Source organism: Aspergillus neoniger (assembly GCF_003184625.1).
Source record: "Aspergillus neoniger CBS 115656 unplaced genomic scaffold BO87scaffold_17, whole genome shotgun sequence".
In the NCBI taxonomy this organism is placed as follows: Eukaryota; Fungi; Ascomycota; class Eurotiomycetes; order Eurotiales; family Aspergillaceae; genus Aspergillus; species Aspergillus neoniger.
In genome coordinates, this window is record NW_020291145.1 from 671,636 (window position 1) to 691,700 (window position 20,065).

The 20,065-nt window shown below is 52.9% G+C and overlaps 9 protein-coding genes across 9 annotated transcripts; 6 read left to right on the forward strand and 3 right to left on the reverse strand.

Moving 5' to 3' along the window:
• Positions 1-576: 576 nt before the first annotated feature.
• On the reverse strand, positions 577-3,370 carry BO87DRAFT_335336 (WASP family protein). The gene is made up of 3 exons (XM_025620491.1): positions 2,784-3,370; positions 961-2,716; positions 577-907 (listed from the first exon to the last, which is right to left on the reverse strand). The coding sequence occupies exons 1-3, from the start codon at positions 2,991-2,993 to the stop codon at positions 876-878; spliced, it is 1,998 nt and encodes a 665-aa protein (XP_025479585.1). The 5' UTR covers positions 2,994-3,370; the 3' UTR covers positions 577-875.
• A 703-nt stretch (positions 3,371-4,073) lies between these two features.
• Positions 4,074-4,357, forward strand: BO87DRAFT_309148 (uncharacterized protein; the record flags this gene model as incomplete). The annotated part of the gene is made up of 2 exons (XM_025619455.1): positions 4,074-4,224; positions 4,296-4,357. 2 exons carry the CDS (start codon positions 4,074-4,076, stop codon positions 4,355-4,357), a joined length of 213 nt encoding a protein of 70 aa, XP_025479586.1.
• Positions 4,358-4,759: 402 nt separating this feature from the next.
• On the forward strand, positions 4,760-8,092 carry BO87DRAFT_416262 (ssDNA endodeoxyribonuclease RAD1; the record flags this gene model as incomplete). The annotated part of the gene is made up of 8 exons (XM_025626741.1): positions 4,760-4,807; positions 4,870-5,059; positions 5,127-5,214; positions 5,264-5,334; positions 5,393-5,444; positions 5,495-5,971; positions 6,023-7,124; positions 7,175-8,092. The coding sequence occupies 8 exons, from the start codon at positions 4,760-4,762 to the stop codon at positions 8,090-8,092; spliced, it is 2,946 nt and encodes a 981-aa protein (XP_025479587.1).
• Positions 8,093-8,778: 686 nt separating this feature from the next.
• Positions 8,779-9,249, reverse strand: BO87DRAFT_308877 (translation initiation complex factor eIF1A; the record flags this gene model as incomplete). The annotated part of the gene is made up of 1 exon (XM_025619445.1): positions 8,779-9,249. One exon carries the CDS (start codon positions 9,247-9,249, stop codon positions 8,779-8,781), a length of 471 nt encoding a protein of 156 aa, XP_025479588.1.
• Positions 9,250-9,819: 570 nt separating this feature from the next.
• Positions 9,820-10,766, forward strand: BO87DRAFT_376913 (uncharacterized protein). Its single transcript, XM_025623417.1, has 2 exons — positions 9,820-9,843; positions 9,906-10,766. The coding sequence occupies exon 2, from the start codon at positions 10,089-10,091 to the stop codon at positions 10,629-10,631; it is 543 nt and encodes a 180-aa protein (XP_025479589.1). The 5' UTR covers positions 9,820-9,843; positions 9,906-10,088; the 3' UTR covers positions 10,632-10,766.
• Positions 10,767-11,001: 235 nt separating this feature from the next.
• Positions 11,002-12,856, forward strand: BO87DRAFT_416264 (putative chitin biosynthesis protein (Chs5)). The gene is made up of 2 exons (XM_025626742.1): positions 11,002-11,211; positions 11,336-12,856. The coding sequence occupies exons 1-2, from the start codon at positions 11,140-11,142 to the stop codon at positions 12,518-12,520; spliced, it is 1,257 nt and encodes a 418-aa protein (XP_025479590.1). The 5' UTR covers positions 11,002-11,139; the 3' UTR covers positions 12,521-12,856.
• A 408-nt stretch (positions 12,857-13,264) lies between these two features.
• On the reverse strand, positions 13,265-14,660 carry BO87DRAFT_426374 (putative aspartate transaminase; the record flags this gene model as incomplete). Its single annotated transcript, XM_025627361.1, has 3 exons — positions 13,265-13,329; positions 13,410-13,515; positions 13,584-14,660. The coding sequence occupies 3 exons, from the start codon at positions 14,658-14,660 to the stop codon at positions 13,265-13,267; spliced, it is 1,248 nt and encodes a 415-aa protein (XP_025479591.1).
• A 994-nt stretch (positions 14,661-15,654) lies between these two features.
• Positions 15,655-17,460, forward strand: BO87DRAFT_376917 (alpha/beta hydrolase). Its single transcript, XM_025623418.1, has 3 exons — positions 15,655-16,488; positions 16,552-16,869; positions 16,940-17,460. Exons 1-3 carry the CDS (start codon positions 15,961-15,963, stop codon positions 17,195-17,197), a joined length of 1,104 nt encoding a protein of 367 aa, XP_025479592.1. The 5' UTR covers positions 15,655-15,960; the 3' UTR covers positions 17,198-17,460.
• Positions 17,461-17,490: 30 nt separating this feature from the next.
• Positions 17,491-19,924, forward strand: BO87DRAFT_376920 (class II fumarate hydratase). The gene is made up of 7 exons (XM_025623419.1): positions 17,491-17,572; positions 17,682-17,939; positions 18,042-18,086; positions 18,151-18,188; positions 18,281-18,396; positions 18,455-19,472; positions 19,531-19,924. The coding sequence occupies exons 2-7, from the start codon at positions 17,700-17,702 to the stop codon at positions 19,715-19,717; spliced, it is 1,644 nt and encodes a 547-aa protein (XP_025479593.1). The 5' UTR covers positions 17,491-17,572; positions 17,682-17,699; the 3' UTR covers positions 19,718-19,924.
• Positions 19,925-20,065: the final 141 nt, after the last annotated feature.

The window sequence follows — 20,065 nt, forward strand, 5'->3', positions numbered from 1 at the left end:
ATACTCTCAGAAAAGGTTGCGTTTTTCTAGTTGCAAATATCAATCACTGGTTAAAGACCCTTTTCTTTGCGGGTCTCATTCGAGTGATTTTACACAGGGCATAACTACTGAACACGAACTTACTCTTTCTTCGTCACATTTCACAGCCAGTCTCGCTACTAACATAAAATCTTCCCCTCGTTGACTAAATCATATAATCCCTGTTCCACTTGCTATAAGATACACGACGGCGGTAGACTACATGCCGAGTCTACAAAGTGAGTCTCCATTTCGACAATTGTCACATGAAGCTTACCTAATTGAGCTTGGTTGTTTTCTAGAAGGCCCCACTTTGGCACCAGATCGGAAATGCCAAAAGCCCGAACCATTGGTACTTTCTTTGAGCCGCAGGGATGCCCCACCAGGCATTGCATTAGCAAGGTACTAGACCAAGTGGTCAAGTCTAGAGCCATGAGAATGAGTGTAGTCAATACCAGGATGTTGATCGCCTCTTGTTATTTACTGTCGGTATGGTGGACTACGCTGGGAAATGTTCATATCAGTGAGAACACTCATCTTGTAATAATGACCTACTAGCGTCTGAAGTCCAAGTACTCAAATTACACAAGCATTGTGTTTCCATTCATGAGACTAAGGAATTGGATCCGCTGTCAGACAGCTCCAATCTCCGGTGCATACTTTTGATCACCTGCAGGAAATGCTGACTAGAAAGAAAAACCAGACATTCACCTCCACGCACCGGATGGGAATATATGCTAAGAACAGGAAAGGATATAGAGGCTGCACGACGGAGGTATCACACAAAATCCAACGAGTCTAAGCCACGGCAACAACATTGATTTTAGGAAAAATGAGAGAGTACCTTCAAGCAAGGCTCACCAATCGTCATCGTCCTCCTTCTCGTCATCTATCGTCCACATTAGTACGCGTATTACTGACCATTCGGGGGTGTCTACTTACCGCTACCGCTGACCTTCTGCTTTCTCTTCGCCAGAGCGTCTTGCAAAGCACCTGCCAGGCCTCCTTGAGCAGCACCACCACTTGGGGTGGGCGCGGACGATTCGCTGGCTGAGCCAGGCACGGCGGCTCCACTCCGGTCACGCTTCTCGGTATCCTTGACCTTCCGCAGGCCACCGCCGCCCTTTCCTCCGGATGCCCGGATAGCAGCCATGAGGTCATTCCTACCACCTTCGGGTTTGGGTAAGGGCGGAGCAGCTCCACCTGGAGGAGGCGGCGGCGGAGGCGCACCGGCTCCAGGAGGCGGGGGCGGCGGAGGAGGAGCACCAGCTCCTGGCGGTGGAGGAGGTGGTGGTGGTGGGATTGAACTCCCTGGTGCTGGCGGAGGCGGAGGGGGTGGAGGAGGTGGGACCGAGCTGGTAGGTGGCGGTGGGGGCGGAGGCGGCGCAGGAGGTCCGGCGCTAGGCGAAGGATGCGATGGCGGGGGTGGATGCGGGGGAGGAGCACTTGAAACGGGCGGAGGGCGAGGCGGAGGGGGGACACTCGACGTAGGAGGCGGGGGTGGAGGAGGAGGCACGCTTGATGTAGGCGGGGGAGGAATAGGCCGGGAAGCGGAAGGCACAGGTGGGGGCGGCGGCTGCAAAGGACTTCTGGGTGGCGGAGGTGGAGGCCCTGCTGCAGAGGCATTGGGAACTTTGGGAGGTAGCTGTGGAGGTGCTGCAGGGCTCATAGTGCGTGGAGGAGGAGGGGGTGGCCCTGAAGGCCCTGGCCGACTGGGAGGTGCGGGAGGGGCAGACACCTTGCGCTCGCCCTGGAACGGCGGGGGAACGCCAAAGCGGGACTGGTTCTCGTCCATTGGAGTCTTTGGAGGCCGTGGAGGAGGTGGAGGACCGGGTGTAGCATTCGACGAGGCCCGTTGGCGAGTAGGCGGCAATGGTGTGTGAGCAAATTTACCAGCATCTGCAATCGGAGGCGGCGCACGAAACCGATTCCTGGGAGGAGACGGTTCACGTTTCGAGGCAGGCTCGTCATCCGTCATATCCATTCGAGTCCTCCGCGTCGGGGGAGGGGGCGGCGGAGCACCTCGTCGACTCCCTGTGCTGTTGCCAGTGTTCTGTGGGCTGATGGCAGCCACCTTCGGAGCAGGCGGCGCAGACGGGGGAGGTGGAGGCGGCGCCTTGCCTTTCCTTTGATCATCGGCAGAAGGCGGGCTGGGCGTTGATGCTTGTTTCTGTTCGATATAAGACTTGATAAAATCGAAGTTTTCCGCGATCATGTCTTCGTTAATGCCCATTTGTACGAGCTCGTCCAGTACGCCCTTGAATGCGGGGTCATTGGTGTCGAACGGCAGTTCCTTGCGTGATAGGCTGGCTGAAGGGGGAGGCGGAGGAGCTACTTGGATCGATGGGGCAGGAGGCAGTTCCGCAGGTGTCACCGGCGGGGGTACATGAGATCCTGATGACGAGCGATGGCCGAGTAAGCTGCCAAACAGCGACCGTCCAACCCCGGATTTGCCGTTGACCACCGGAGCAGGGCCCTGGCCTCGGGTAGATGCAAAGGGCGTCTGCCGTGTCTCTTTGCTCGCATGCTTTTCTCGCTCCTGTACTTTCTTGATGAATGTCTTGGCCTCTTTCTCGTCGGCGAACGACAGTCCGGCGGGACAGTCTTCTAGTTCGAAGGAGTGGAAGAACGTGCGATCTTGGTTGTACGCGAAGTTGTCGTAGATCTCTTGGTCCCAAATGACTCCCCTGTTGGCAGGCTAAGGCACAGCACGATGTCTTTTGTCAGTAACTGTCACAATGCATGATTTACCAGGCTGTGCTCACCGATATGTCCACCAATTTCAGCCAAAAAGTACGGCCGACCAGGTCATTTGCTAGGACTGCAGCTCCCTGCAGACCAGTGTACGTCCATCTCTGGGTGTCTGGGTGAGCCACGTAGAGGCGCGCAACGGCCACCGCTAGAATTTTGTTGTCAGGCTTTGGTACAGTTCTCCTGACTGTTTCCTTGTCGTTATCGTTCAGGATTGAAGGCATAACGATGGATGAACACGCGAAGACACAGTGTGAGTAGCTTGGGGATTATGACCGATGAGGTAGAAGTAATTAGATCGCCTGCTGGAGGCGCATTGCAGGGTGTCTGGTGTAACTTGGTGAGCCCGAAGTACCAGAGGGTGGTTGCTCCTCAGGCACGGATAAGAGCTGATACGGCGCGGCAACAACGGATGTGTCTGAGACAAAAGGGGGGTAGTTCGGAATTCCCAGGATTTGTGGGGTAGATGGGTGACTGAAGGGCAGCCCTAGGGACGCGAAAGAAAGGAACGAATACTAGTTAGGCTCTATCTAGAACAGAAAGGCCGTTAGAGTGTAGGATTGGTGGCCGAGCAAGTCTGGCTTTGGGGGGGGGAAAGGGGAGGAGGGAGAAGAGGTCAAGTAGCCGGAAGAGGAGCGTTGGCGGGAGAGAGCGATGGAGAGCCACTAAAGTCCACTAACGCCGCGGTGGGGATCCCGACGTCTCTGGAAGCAGCTGGCGCTCACTCAGCACTACTTACACTCTGACAGTCCCCCGAGTTATGGAATGATTGTTCAAGTGTTGGTATTATTATGAAGCACTAAGACATGCGAAATTGATTGGCTCAGGTATTGTACTTTTTAAGCAAAAAAGACTCGCAATCTTCTCCATTCCGCAATGGTCTCGTGCGGCATCATCGAAAGACCAACAAGGGTGTCTGCCTGCGACCCATATAATGACCATGATGGCATTCCTGGATTAGGCAGACATGCAAGATCCAAGGGAATCGCCTTCGACAGCATCTTATTAGTTGATCTTACCGGATCACCACCAACCATGTGAATGAAGAAATGACTGCATTGCCTCAATGGCGCGCTTCTTACTAGTACTATACTACTAGTACTATGGTGGTACTTCCAGCCCAACCGACGTCATCGCATGTGCTGCAGCTCAAATGAACTACTTAAAGGATATAGAAAGCTTACCCTTCCCGATCACTATCCTCGCTGCTATCACTCGCCTGCACCCTTCTTTCTACAGCATAAGTTCACTGTTTCTTCCTCTCGTACTCACTACCTTCGATCATTGACTAGTTACTTCTCACTATGCCTGTCATCCCCTCGGGTTCTGATTTCCCACCCCAACAAGGCAACAACCACAAAAACGCTCCAAACCAAGAGCAGAGGAACTCCGATCAGGGTACTCAGAAAACCACCATGCTTGATCACTTGTCCAAGGGTCCTCAAATCCCCGACAGTAAGTCAAGCGTTGTGCTTTTATCCCCACAACCCCTCCACATTATGGCGGCTCCCTAAATTAGTATATAGGCATGCCACCCAAAGTCCCCAGGGAAGAGATCGAGGCACGCATGAAGGAACTGAATAAGTAGGGAACAAATCTTACAATAATAGTTGGAGTGTATGGTGGCTGTACTTTTATGAAGCAATGTTAAATCGATGATGTTATGCCTGTGCTCCGGTCTTCATAACTTGTACTAGTGATCGCCCGAATATAAACGGCTAAGATTTTATACTATCATCTTGTTCCAATACACATTCTTGGAGACTTCATGATTTCAACACCACAATTACTTGCATGAATATTTGGGATGATAGAAATAAACTCCCTGTTTCCTGCACAAAGAATCGCTCTCCGTAAATTGTGCCACGCAGCAGTGGTTGCTGCTGGTGCTCCAAAAAGCGTCATTACATCATACCCCACGTGATCACGCGCTCGCTTTGGTCGCTCTCATCGCGAGGGAAGATGACTTCTTCGCGTCAAGAGGCTCCTCATGCCACCTGAACGCCCCAATGTACCGGTGAAGCTGTCCTTGCCCTTGGTGAGTACTTTACGGTTCTACATTGTGTGCTTAACGCAAGACATCTATGGGATTGCTGACAGAATCAACTCCAGCAATACCAGCAGGACATCTTCACCGAACTGCGCTCGGAGGATGAGTTGGTGATCCTTGCTCGGGGCCTTGGCCTCTTACGCCTGGTGACGAATTTGCTACATTTTTTTGATGCTGCAGGGAACAACTTGGTGCTTGTTGTTGGCGCAGATGACCGCGAAAACGAATGGATTGGAGAAGGTACGTTGCTGCGACTCGGACTTACTGGTGGGTTATGTTGAAGCATAATGATGCTGATCTCTGTCAGCATTGGCTGAGCACTATGCTATCAGCAAAACCCCTCTTGCCAGGGGGCTCAAGGTGATCAATACGGACAGGGCCACGGTCCCGATGCGGTATGTCCTCATGCATGATTCATGACCTTCTAAGCTAATGCCAGTCCAGCGAGAAGATCTACTCCGAAGGTGGTATCCTGAGTGTAACATCCAGGATACTTATAGTTGACTTTCTGTCGAGTTAGTGACAACCCTACTGCTGTTTTGCGGCGGCTGACCCTCCTAACCCGCTGTCTAGAGCTGCTCGACCCTGAGAAGGTCACTGGCATGGTCGTGCTTCATGCTGAGAAGTAAGCAACCATATCGGTGCTTCTAAAGAGGACATACTAAGAACAGACAGGATTGTGGCAACGTCTATTGAAGCCTTCATTATCCGGGCATATCGAGAGCACAACAAACGTGGATTCCTAAAGGCCTTCTCCGACTCTCCAGAACCATTCACGACCGGATTTGCCCCTTTGGCAAACTCCCTGCGCAACCTCTTCCTTCGCAAAACCTCCTTGTGGCCACGCTTCCATGTCACCGTCGCGGAGGCTCTCGAGGGCCACCGAAGAGCGGAGGTGATCGAACTAGAAGTCCCCATGAGTGATAAGATGCGTGAGATACAAAACGCCGTCCTTGAGTGCGTGGAGATTTGCATAGGAGAGCTAAAGAAAGCCAACACAGGACTTGACATGGCAGACTGGACCCTCGACAGTGCTTTACACAGGTCTTTCGATATTGCAATTAGGCGCCAACTGGATCCCATATGGCACCGTGTGAGCTTCCGGACCAGACAGATCGTCAGTGACTTATCAGACCTTCGGGCAATTCTCCAGTACGACCACCCATTTTTATGCTGTGCTTCATGAGTTGACCTGAACCCTAGTGCTTTGCTCACCTATGACGCCGTCTCGTTCCTCAAATATCTTGATACGATTGTCACAGCACATACCCCGCCTCCTGGGTCCACGAAACACAGCTATTCACCATGGCTGTTCCTCGACGCAGCCGATGTGCTTTTTCAGACCGCGAGATCAAGAGTATATCAGGGGAGAATCAGCAACGATGTAGTTCGCTCATCATCCACCTCTTTACCTACCACCCTCCAGCCCGTTCTGGAAGAGCAGCCAAAATGGGAAGTCGTAGTGGAAGTCCTGCAAGAAATCGAAACGGACGCATACCTCAATCCAGTCAATGTGGATGAGTCCAACAGTACTGTCTTGATCATGTGCAGTGACCAACGGACCTGTCGGCAACTTCGCGAGTACATGGGCACGATGCATGCCAACGTGAGTAGCAAGAAGCAGGAGACAAGGGATACATCAGATCCAGGTGATGCCATCCACGAGAAGAAGGGCTCCGCTGAAGTCATGATGCGCCGAAGGCTGCGGGATTATATGGACTGGAAGTTATCCTTGTCTAATGTTAGCAAGAACTTTTCGTCAAACCCCGCGGGTGACGGTTCCCAGTCGCCTGCGGTGAATTCACCTGGTTCTCTGAACCAAGGACGAGCCCCAATGAACAAGCGGCGCCGAGTCCGAGGAGGAGGCACTCCATCCGTCCCAGCACGCGCGCCCAACAGCGGTATCCAAGTAGATATTGAACCTCCGGCCCAAGTGTCGGCACTTCTAGATGAAATTCAGCCTACTGAGGTAGAAGAGACCCAAAAAGAGGAGGTTATCGTCGATGATTTGGAAGATATGGACGATTTCTACGAATTGTACGATATGGATGACTTGGTTATCATACACCCTTACGACGGTGATATGGATGAGCATATTCTGGAAGAGGTTCGGCCTCGGTACATCATCATGTACGAGCCAGACCCTGCATTCATTCGACGAGTCGAGGTCTACCGCAGCTCCCATGTTGGGAGGGACGTACGCGTTTATTTCATCTACTACGGGGGATCTGTTGAAGAACAGCGCTACTTGAGCGCCGTACGGCGAGAGAAAGACTCGTTCACAAAGCTCATCAAAGAGAAAAGTGTAAGAGTCCTTTCCTGTCATTCCCTCCTTCCACTAATCCGAGACAACAGAACATGGCCGTCACCATCATGCATGACAAGAGTCAAGTAGACCCTCAAGAACAGTTCCTTCGCACCGTGAACACCCGCATCGCAGGAGGCGGCCGACTAGCCGCAACAGCATCACCACCCCGAGTCGTGATAGATGTACGCGAGTTCAGAAGCGCTCTTCCATCCCTCCTACATGGCAACAACATGATCGTCGTCCCCTGCCAACTCACAGTGGGCGACTACATCCTCACACCCGACATCTGCGTAGAACGCAAATCAGTCCGCGATCTGATATCCTCTTTACGGAACGGCCGTCTCTACAACCAAGCAGAAACCATGCTCCAACACTACAAGAACCCCCTTCTTCTTATCGAATTCGATGAAAACAAATCCTTCACCTTCGACGCCTTCGCCTCCGCAACCACCCCCGGCACAACCTTTCTCACCGACTTCGGTTTCTCCTCCTCCGGCACAAGCACCCTATCCGCAAACAGCTCCCTCGTCAACCCATCTAGCCCCAAATCCGCACAGCACTTACTCGTTCTCCTAACCCTCACCTTCCCCCGGCTCAAGATCATCTGGTCTTCTTCCCCCTACCAAACAGCTGAGATCTTCGCCGAGCTGAAGAAGAACAATCCCGAGCCGGATCCGATTCGGGCTGTCCAAACCGGGCTAGACATGGATATTGCGGCGTCGTCGCACTCCGGTGATATTATGGCTGCGGCAGGGATCGAGCATCGGGTCTTTAATCTCTTGCCTCAGGATATGCTCCGGGCGGTCCCGGGTGTTAATCCTAATGTCCTTGAGCGGTTGATTGTGGAGACGGAGAATATTCATGAGATTGCGAATATGAGCGTGGAGCAGTTGGATCCGTTGGTTGGGATAGAGACGGCTCGGAAGATAGTAGGGTTCTTTCGTAAAAGTGTGTTTGAGAGCTGAGGTGATGGTTGTATATATGTTCGATGTTGTTGAATACTACGAGAAGCTAGAGGTACAAAGCTACTCAATTCTACAAAGGAGTATAGGTTGGTTGTATATTCATATTCGTGACCCTTTCATAAATCTATCATCCAGTTTTGTCGAAAACGAAGAAGCGTAATGAAAAGGAATAGCGAATAAAAAACAGGGAGCAAACACAAGAATCGCTCACACGCCAGACCGTGCAGCCTTCTCGTACGCAGTAAGCCATCCTTCTGTAGCTAACCCGAGAACGCCCTCATGATGGAACACGAATATGTCCAGAAAACCGATGATCCAGCATCATAAAGAGAATTCCCCGGCATAACCCCTGTTACTGATCCATACCCCGGATTACACGGAGCCGCACCGGGCGCAGCAAAGGCAGAACGCGCCTATGCGGAGCCGGGAGGTGCTGCCGCCCTGATTCCTTTACTCGAGATACCTTCACGGGAAAATCTCGACTAGCACACACACACAGCATGCACAAGCCGTCCGATTTCTTCCCTTTCAAAGCAAGTAACAGCTTCTTTCGGAAGAATACTCGGGGGAGATTCTTCCCATGAAGGTTTTTTGAAGAAAACAAAGAGTTTTGACGAGTCGAGAAAAACAGAACCGAACCCAGTCGCTCCGGCAGGGATATGAGATCGTGCCCCTGAAAGGGACATTTAGAGCTCGTCGACATCGATCTCCTTCTCGTCTTCGCTCTCGCGGTCCTCGTCGAACTCGACGTTGTCCTCGAAGCCCTCGTGGCCGTAGGTGTCGGTCTCGTTGATCTTGGCGTGTTCGGGCAACTCGCCGTAGGCCTTGAGACTTCTGGCCTCATCGGCGGTGTACTTCATGATGACGTCGCCCTTTTCGTCTTGGTAGTCACGCAGCGAGAGAAGGATAATGTCACCCTGGTTGATCCAGACCTTCTTGCGGAGCTTGCCACGGATGTGAGCGAGACGCTTCTCGCCATCGAAGCAGAGTGCCTCGAGACGGCCGTTACCGAGCATCTTCACGACCTGCGCATACTCCTGACCTTCTTCCTTGAAGACAAGCTCACGCTTCTCGTTGTCGTTCTCGTTCTTTCCACGACGACGGTTCTTACCGCCCTGTTTGGTTAAAGATACGTTAGCAAAAACTGTCCTAGACATGTGTATAGACGTGTGGCGCAGATTCGCTTCGTTCTCCGATGCTCTCTGAATATGGCAGTCTCTACGCTTTCCATATCGCACATCTTCCTGGCTGGAAATGTGTCGTTGAGGTGGGATATGGTGGCATGAAGTGGGCACCAGAGTCAAGCGTAAAACAAAGCGAAAATCTGTAAGGCGGGGTACCCGGGTGGGATGCAACACGAACTCACCTTTCCCTTGTTCTTGGGCATATTGGGATCTCGCTAACCGCGGTGGTCTTTCACTCGATGCGATAGGAGAGGTCCGGGTAAGGGGAGATTTAAATAGATGTCCCTGAGGACCAGAAGAGTGGAAGTGGGGGGAAAGACGAGGAAGGCGGAGGCAAGCGAGAGGCCGGCGCTTCATGTTTTGCGAGGCTTTTCGTTGGCTTATGTCATCCATGGTGGGTGGGTGGCGTGGCGGCCTGATTTGCGCCTGAGGCTTGCCACAAGGGGTTCGCCAATCATTGTCGTTATGAAGCCACCGCCCGGTGGCAGAATCAGGGGACCGCCGAAGCATCCCCGAATGCTGGGATAACTTTTTGGCTCGCTAGAGAATTGAATGCGCTCATTCTTGGTTCGTATTCCACTTCTTGTGAATTGTTTATCAGTTCCGTTGCTTACAATATGTTGAGATAGATACATATCGCTCCCTGCTGGAAGAGCTGGCCTTTTTCTGTTCCGATCCGGCGATAGGCGCATTATACTACTTAGTGCTAATATACCAAGCATCCAGCTAGCGTCCTACCATCTATTCTATCATTGTTGTACTATATACGGAGTCAATTGACTTGCCTCTGAGGCCTCCAACACACATCCATCATGAAGACACTAAGGAGTCACAAATCGTTCATAATGCGATACTTTCCAAACTACAAACCGTCCCATGTCGCCTCCCGGTACTTAAACGCAGATGTCCACCCTCTCCAGCCTAAAATCACACACATGTATGCCACCCGCGACAAAAGCACACTCTGGTGGATGGTAAATCCATCGCATCTGATGTCCGTGAGGATGAAGCGTGTGGTTCGGTCGTGGTGTAGCCGACGAGCCCGGATGGCATTCCGGCTAGCGTTGAAAGACCATGGGTTTGATGCGGACGGTCGAAAAGCAGGGCAGGAACTGCTAGGTGACTCTAATGGGAAAGGGGGGAATGGAAAGAATCTGAAGGGGCGTGTTGACCTATTGCTTCATGCGGATATTTTGCGGGAGCCTTTCGAGGTATTGCGAAAGGAGATGGATGCTGGAGTGAGTGCTTTGGTAAATCATTTGAAGACGACAAAAGATGTGGCTCCTAAGCCGGCGAAAAAGCAAAAGAAGGCAGTGGATGCTCCTGATGACAAAGGGAATGAGACATCGTTATAACCTTGGCCAGCATTTCCTTCATACTAGTAGGGTGGTTCTGGACACCGGTTCGGGTCCGTCATTGTATATATGTACAACATCAGTGGATGAGCAGACGGGAAATATACTTAGCCCCCTTGCGATGTGCCACGCAAGACATGCAGCTATTTCCTGTCATTCATGCATAATATCTCAACAAAGATAGGATGAACGAGATGTGACAATGGAAATTTGTTAGATTCCCCATATCCCATTTTCACGGGATAGTTCTTTGGATGGAATGAAGAAGCATCCATGTAGTTATCGCGGGTCAGAGACCACGCGGCCGAGCCTCCTTGGCGCCTGTCGCTACCGGCCGATCTTCATTCAGCCTGAAGAAGACAACAACAACCTCGCTTTCCTCTTGCGATCAACTCTTCCTTCCCTTTCAGGATCCCAGGCCACCTACTCACGAATCGACGTTGCCAGACGTCACGAATTTGTTTTCTCTTTGATGCGCCATCCCTGATATCCGCTACCTGTTCCCAATATGCTGGTCTCCTTGACAGTCGGCAAGGTAGACGCAGGAGTCGCCGTACTCTTGACCCAGGACAACAGACTGGTGAGTTTAACTCCATACCCACGCACTTACAGCGAGCGATTGACGCACGAGTCTGCTCAATATCCCCTCCAAATAATCCACTCCGTGCTTCGAGTAGCCCTGACACTTAACTAACCCGCCCCAGATCGAGTTCCCCTCCGTCCTTCTCCCCAACAACATCACGTCCGGTAGTATCGTCGACATCACCGTCGCGCGCAACCACGCAGCCGAATCCGCCAGTGCCGCCAACTTCCAGTCGCTCCAAAAACGCATCCTCAATACCTATGGCATCAAGACCCCCACACCCCCGGTTCTCCGTCTCCGTAACGCAACTCAAACTTCCCTCGTCCTGGAATGGGACCCTATTGACCTAGCCACCGCATCCCTGAAGTCACTCTCCTTGTACCGCAATGGCTCCAAAGCCGGCTCCATTCCCCGTCCGCTTGAGACGCGAAGCACCAAGATTAGCGGTCTAGCCATCCACACCGAATACACCTTCCATCTCGTCCTGCGCACCACCGCCGGCACTTACCAGTCGGAGAAGTTGACCTGCCGCACGCACAAGATGACAGATCTCTCCGGTATCACAGTGACGGCGGGCGTCCTTCCCCCACAACAGAAGGATGCTCTTGCAGCTGCGTTGGATCGCATTGGTGGAAAGCTGATCGACTCGGTCCGCATTGATACCACCCACTTTGTCTGTACCGAGGGGAGGGGTCCGCTCTGGGAGAAGGCTGTTGAGATGAACATCCCCGTGGTTGTTCCGGAATGGGTGGATGCTTGCGAGGCTGAGGGCACTATCGTCAGTGTTCGTGGGTATTACCTGAATGCTGATCCCAAGGCAAGACAGCTGGGCCCGATTCACAGCTCTACCCAGCACCAACGAACGGTTTCTACCGCCACCTCGAATCTGGCGCCCCCAGCTGCGCAGGCTCAGACCCCTTCACGGCAGACGGGGCAGGAAGATGAGCAGAACCTTGAGCCCCCGGTTACGCCGTTCCCGGGAGCTGAGATGACCGGCCAGCCCATCGCGGAAGAGAAGGAGGTGGGATCGGACGAGAGCACAGAGTCGCCGCCCCCTCCACCTCCGAAGGATGCAGAGAAGGAGGATGAAACTGCCGAGCAGAATGGCGATCATGAGACACCGCCACCTCCGCCAGAGAAGGACGAGAGCGAGAGCGAGGGTGAGGGTAAGGATGAGGAAGAGAAGACCGAAGAGGACACGCAAGAGCCAGAAGAGGAAGAGAAAGAGAAGGACGACTCTTCAAATGCCAAAGAGCGCAAATCAAAGGAGGGAGGAGAAGGGGACTTTAATGAAGTCCCTCTGTAATGACGTGCCCCCGGTAGTAGACGACCGCTCCTGCTCCTCCCCCTCTTCCTCTTTTCATTTCTTCATCTACGATTCAAGTTGACTAGCGTCATGAGTGTATATCCGATACATTAGCCCTCTTCCCCCACCCCTACCACGACCCTTTATCACACGAGTTCATTTTATTATATTCCTTTCTTCAACACGGGCGGAAAGATGATGTCACAGGGCCGGTGTATGTTACGTTTCTTTCTTATTTTATTATACTATATTTTATATTGTATCTTCATTATGCCTATGCCTCTACAACATGTATGCTGTCCTTTCCACATTATCCCTGATCAAGGAAGTTATCATAATAGAATTAAGTAAAATTTTGTACAGCAAATACAAAACAATTAGGCAGCACCATGCACAAGTATTATTAATTCCCAATCAATTCTAGCTCTATCATCGCATAAAGTCTAGATGCTAGCTAGATGCATGCAATAAAATAACCCCGAAAAAGAAAATGCCCCGAAATGTAATATCTGTACATCGTCGTCGTCCTCGCATTCGCATATATAGTACGTTATCCCATCATTCATGGCGTACGTTAACCTCGTACATAGGTGAGGTGAGGTGAGGTAAGTCTATCTGCTATAAAAAACATTTTCCCCCCTTCTTTCTTCTTTTCCTTTTGGTATGTGTTGAAGCACTTATGAATAGTGTATGTACCTCGGGCAGAATGATTAACTACCCGAATAACCGCAATGGTTGAAGCGTTTATTTGACGTTGCGGACAATGTCGTCGAAAGCTTTCGCGACGTAGGCGACGTTCTTCTGGCTCACTGTTGAGAGGGGAAGAGAGGGTTAGTGGGTGTGCGTGTGGGGATTAAGATTGGGGGGTGGGGTAAGGGGGAAAGCTTACAGCCGCTGATGGAAGCTCTGCCGGATTTGATGAGGTAGACGTGGTACTTCTCCTTCAGGGCTTGGACCTGGGTAGGGGTGAGGCCGGTGTAGGAGAACATGCCGTTCTGTGAGGGAGTCATGGTTAGTATATATTGGTGGGACTGGGAAAGGTGAAGGAGGAATTGGTATGTACCTGTTCAACGATGTGCTTCCAGGTTCCGGGGGTCTCGAGACGGACGAGCTCATCGTACAGAGCAGCGCGCATGGCCTTGATACGGGAGCTCATGACCTTGAGATCATCGTGCCATTGCGTGGTGAGGGCATCGTTGGTCAAGACCTTCTTGACGATGGAGCAACCGCCAGTAGGACCCATAGAGAACTCGCCGCGGATGAAGTGGCAGAGGTTGTTGACGACGAGGTCGCGGAGGTTCTGGGAACCCTCTGCGACGACGTAGTGGAAAGCGCCGACACGCTGGCCGTAGAGACCGAAGTTCTTGGAGAAGGACTGCGCAACGCACATCTCCATATGAGGCTTCTCGTTGAGGAAGTAGCGCACGGCCCAGGCGTCCTCGTCGGCGGATCCGGAGGCGAAACCCTGGTAGGCGGAGTCGAAGAAAGGGAAGATCTTCTTGCGCTCACAGATCTCGGCAATGGCCTTCCATTGCTCCTTGGAGGGGTCGAGACCGGTGGGGTTGTGCGCGCAGGCGTGCAGAAGGATCACGTCGCCTTCCTGGGCGTCGGATTCCAGGGTGGACATCATGCCCTCGAAGTCGAAAGAGCGGGTCTCGGGCTTGTAGTAGGGGTAGGTCTTGCGGGGGACGCCGACGAGGTCCCAGATGGTGACGTGGTTGGCCCAGGAGGGGTCGGAGAGCCAGACGGTCTTGGGCTTCATCTTGTGAGCGAGGAAGAGAGCACCCAGGTGGTTGGCGCCAGTGCCGGCGACGGACTGGACGGAGCCAATGCGGGCTTTCAGGGCCTTGTGCTCCTCGCAAAGGTTCTTGGAGTCGAAGCCGAACATCAGGTCCCGAGCCAGCTCAAGAAACGGGATGTCGCCTTCAATCGCGGTGTATTCGTGGCGGAAGGGGCTGTCTTCGGCGAGCAATTGCTGCTCGGCCTTGCGGACAGAGGGCAATGGCCAGGGCTTGCCATCGTCAGTGCGGTAGACACCGACACCGAGACTGACTTTGTCGGGGAAAGTGTCGTTGGCGTATTCGCGGTTGAGGGCGAAGATCTCGTCCGCCGGTAGCGGAGTCAGGTTGAGGACAGTCATTGTGGTGGTGGTGGTGGGAGTGGTGGGAGTGGAATCGGTAGAGTGTTCAGGTGATTGCAGCCAGTAGTTCAGATCTGAGGGAAAGGATCTGAAGAGGTATATAAGGTGGAGGAGGGGCAATCGGTAAGATTTTCCGATAGAGAAGCGGCGGTGCGAAAAGGTGGAGCAAGGGAGGGAAAGATTTCAAAGATGGTGGAGGGGGTTAATAAGATCTAGTCGCGATGCAACACGAGGAGCGGATATTTACTGAGGGAGGGGGGAAAAAGAGGAACGGGTATGCTAAATTCAGTAATGAGGTGGATCAGTGTGAGCAATGAGTCAGGGCGTGGATGAAGAATTGAAGCCGTGAGGATTGGCCGATATCGCCCATCGCGACGCCAGCCGTGCGGGTTGGCGTCACAACTAAGTACCCGCTGCTGCTTTCAATCCCCCGATCCCCAAACTGCCTACGTCGATCGAAGAGATTTGCTTTTGTTTCTTGCCACTGACGATGCGGCAAATGCAATAACGGCAAAGTCTGTCTAGTTGAAAGGTTCCTGAGGAGGCGCAGTGGTGGGTCGAACCAGACATTGGGGAATGCGACCCTTCCTGCGTTGTGCCTGGAGCAGTAACTGACGGAGGAAGTTGGATATATTATTGTCTCTCACTTCCTCGTGTCATCCTCCTTCAACTCCGAGGGGCCGGATTGCGTGTCCCTGCCTCACATTGCTTAGCGCACTCGCAGTTCGTAATTGTTGTCTGCAGGATCCATGTCAGATGAATTGATACTAGCTTTGTCTATGCGAGTCAGCTGCCGGGTGGGATAGACCGTTAGTCGACTCTACGTAGTCAATGAGACAATGATTAACCACCAATGCTACCCTAACTAACCCTCTACTAACTACCAACTACAAGACTATCAATCGCTACTGTCATAGTGATTGACGGACAGCGACGGAGCTATAGCAAGTAGACGGCTACACCCGGCTATTGCTCAGAGCGCTGTCGGATCCGAAAGTAACCGAGCGGATATTCCGCGAGAACGATTGAAGCTATCATCAGAAGACCAGGCGTTATAGTGGTCATTCCCTGTTGTCCGACACTCAAAAGACGAGGATGGCATCAATTGATGCCTGCATTCCACATGAAATAAGGTTGTACAGACGAGCCACTCCCTGACAACGGATCGAGAGCCGAGCATATGAGGGGTCGTGAGGGGTTAGCTGTCCCTCACTAGAGGACATGGTCAGAGCGACCTCTCCCTGACCATTGCCTTGGATCAACTTGTCTCGTGGATACACTGGAATAGACTGACACCACCATGCCTGCTCTTAATGACGAAAAGACCTTGAGAGAGCTACGACCCCGGGCCCTTCTCCAACCGCTTCATAACAGCATTCCGTCGGAGTTGCTACCTCGGTTCGACCCGGTCTACGTGGAACACTACAACAAATACAATGCTGGGAGGCTACATACCCATGAGGTTCCTATCGAGGAATTCCGCAAGAACCCTGCCAAGTATGCCATCTTCTACGGTCGTGCTCAAGGTCCTCATATTTTCCGCATCACGGAACAGAAATGTCCTGTGGAAGGAGGCGAGATAACCATCCGTATCTTCGAGCCTGCCCCAAAACTGGATGAGCATGGCAAAGCCAAGAAGAGGGCCGCATATGTCAACTTTCATGGGGGAGGCTGGGTGTTTGGCGATCTCTCAGTTGACCATGATTCCTGCAAGACACTCGTCGATGGCCTGGACGGGCAATTAGTCGCGTTCGATGTCGACTACCGTTTAGCTCCTGAGCACAAGTATCCGATCCCCGTCGACGACTGCTGGGCCGCTTTCAATTGGGTCAGCTACTATTCCCTGTCTACATTGACCGGTATGACCAATGCCAACTGACATCCCATGCAGATCCGCTCCCAGAAAGCAGAGGAGTTCAGTGTTGACCCGGATCGAATGGCTGTTGGAGGTTGTTCGGCTGGAGGCCACCTGTCGGCCGTGGTCGCTCATCTCTGCCGTAATGCTGGCATTCCGTTGCGTCTGCAGGTGCTGAACGTGCCCGTATGTGATCTACACAGCGGCTACACTCCGGATGGCGAATTCGATCGGGAAAACTGTCCCTATGAATCCTACAGAGAGATGGAGTTCACCGCAGCTCTTCCTGTGGCAAGGATGGCTTATTTCCATCGTCACTTCTTGGGGGTACCCCGACCAGCACGTTCAGAGGAGGTGAGTAGTGCCCGTGTAATTGCTGCAGCCAGAGCTGCACACAACGGCAAAATGCTGATGTGGACTATAGGACTGGAAGATCTCCCCCATGTTTGCGCCTGACTTTTCTGGACTAGCACCTGCGTTGGTCTTCACCGCCGAAATGGACCCTCTGCGGGACGAAGGGGAGGGTTACGCTGCCAAATTGAAAGCTGCCGGTTGTCGAGTGGAGATGATGCGTATGGCAGGAGCTCCCCACACATTTGCCATGTTGGATGGCATCATGGAGAGCGGCCGTATATACATTGAGAAGGTTATTGAAGCGATGAAACGGGAACTGACAGCGTAAATGATCAATTAGTTCGGTTGAAGGGATATCGGAGATGGAGTGCAGTACTACTTAGTACAGATAGACAAGAAGATGGAGATGCGGAGAGACAGCAGGATCATGGTTTATCCGACGAGAATCCTTACCGTATGATACAATTCAGGCCGGACAGCGAAGGTGTGGCAGACGGGTAACCGGCGTCCTGAACATTACCGGGCCGGGAGATTTCGGCAGGCGGTATCGGAAACAGTTGGGGTGGATTAAATATGCGCGGCTGCTGCTGCTCTTCTTCTTCCCTTCTTTTCTGCGTGGTTTGTTTGCCGTCCCCCAGGTTTTGGGTAGAATTGGAATATCATTAGATCTGTCCGTTTATTCTGTTTATTTTAGAGAGAAAATGTACGACCAACACCCCGCACATATCCACAACAGGATTTGAACTGTGGTCCCCCCAAAATGGCACCATTGGACTGTCAGCCACACTGACTAACCGCGTGATGATGAATAGAACCAAAAGCCGGTCGTCATGTTGACATCTGCCCACACTTCCCGAGCCGCGGTGCGCTCGATGGCCTCCTTGACACATGCTGCATCTCGAGCTTCGGCTTCCCCCGCAGTTGCCCGCACTGCCGTGGCTTTCACCCCCGCCTCGTTCAGTTGCCGTCGTCTTCTGAGCTCCAATAGCCGACCTGTGCAACAATTCCCCCGTCTCCAGTCCTTGACTTCTACCTCCAGCAAGAGAGCTTTCGGTACCACCGTCAAGATGGTATGCTCTACCCTTTCTATTGATTCGCATCTATCGTGCGGATGACTTCGCTATGGGGAACTGTTCCCAGTGGGAGACGTTGCTAATCGGTTATTGTTTTAGTCTTCGGCTTCCCGCATTGAGACTGATGCCTTCGGTGAGATCGAGGTATGTGCTACACTCATAAACGCGATGCGCATAGACTGGAAATACTAACGGATCTCTACTCTAGGTCCCCGCGGACAAGTACTGGGGTGCTCAGACCCAGCGGTAAGATCCCGACCTCAACAATCGCTGCCACATTGCAAACTGGATATGCGACCGGCAGAGGAGTGAGCAGACGCTGACCGGTGCGACAATAGCTCCCTGGGCAACTTCGACATCAACCAGCCCCAGGACCGCATGCCCGAGCCCGTTGTCAAGGCTTTCGGTATCCTCAAGGGTGCTGCTGCTGAAGTGAACATGAAGTTCGGCCTCGGTAAGCCGCTATTGATCAAGGCAGCACAGCTTCCGCGAAGTTAACATTTGGAAAATAGACCCCAAGGTCGGTGAGGCCATCAAGCAGGCTGCCGCTGAGGTTGCGGAGGGCAAGCTGATGGACCACTTCCCTCTCGTCGTCTGGCAGACAGGTTCCGGTACCCAGTCCAACATGAACTCCAACGAGGTCATCTCCAACCGCGCCATCGAGATCCTGGGCGGCGAGAAGGGCTCCAAGAAGCCCGTCCACCCCAACGACCACGTCAACATGTCCGCCTCCTCCAACGACTCCTTCCCGACCGCCATGCACATTGCTGCCGTTCTGGAGCTGGAGAACACCCTCCTGCCTTCCCTGAGGAGCCTGCGCAATGCTCTCCAGGTCAAGGTTGAGAAGTTCGACAAGATCATCAAGATCGGTCGTACTCACCTGCAGGACGCCACCCCTCTCACCCTCGGCCAGGAGTTCTCCGGCTACGTCGCTCAGCTCGACCGCAACATTGAGCGTGTCGAGACCAGCATCCCCCACCTCCGCTACTTGGCTCAGGGTGGTACCGCCGTCGGTACCGGTCTGAACACCTTCAAGGGCTTCGACGAGGCTATTGCTGCTGAGGTCACCAAGTTGACCGGCACCGAGTTCAAGACTGCCCCCAACAAGTTCGAGGTTCTGGCCGCCCACGACTCGATTGTCGAGGCTTCCGGTGCCCTGAACACCCTGGCCTGCTCTCTGTTCAAGATTGCCCAGGATATCCGTTACCTTGGATCCGGTCCCCGCTGCGGTCTCGGTGAACTCGTCCTCCCCGAGAACGAGCCCGGTTCTTCCATCATGCCCGGCAAGGTCAACCCCACTCAGTGCGAGTCCCTTACCATGGTCTGCTCCCAGGTCATGGGTAACCACGTCGCTGCCACCGTCGGTGGCATGAACGGTCAGTTCGAGCTCAACGTGTTCAAGCCCCTCATGATCCGCAACCTGCTGCACAGCGTGCGCATCCTGGCCGATGGTATGACCAGCTTCGAGAAGAACCTGGTGCACGGTCTGGAGGCCAACGAGCCCCGCATCAACTCTCTCCTCCACGAGAGGTATGTATTTCCTTCCAAAATTAGATACGTGTAAAGAAGACAGCTAACAGTGGTGTAGTCTGATGCTGGTCACCTGCCTCAACCCCGTCATTGGCTACGACATGGCCTCCAAGGTCGCCAAGAACGCCCACAAGAAGGGCCTCACTCTGAAGCAGAGTGCTATGGAGCTGAAGGCTCTGAGCGAGGAGGACTTTGACAAGCACGTCCGCCCCGAGCTGATGCTGAGCCCCAAGGAGAAGAAATAGATGTATAGCAGGAGGAGAGATGTTTTGGCTTAGCTTGGAGGAGTCATCTAGCGAAGACTAGCTTTTGCCTAGGAGATATTTGTATACTCAGGAATACTACTGTACTATTCTCATGTTCAACTTATTGCTTGGATAGATCTCTTCGCTGTACGGAGTATAGATTTTTATCGGGCTGATGACGGGGCTGACCCCGGGGTGTGCTATTTTTGGACCACCAAAGCGGTCCCGCCCACCGATCGAATAGTTCAAGATGCACGGATAGCAACGACTGGCGGTGGATTGCTGAAAACCGGTCAAGTGGTGTTTAAATTAGGAACACTAACAATGTAGTAAAGTTGCTGCGCCATC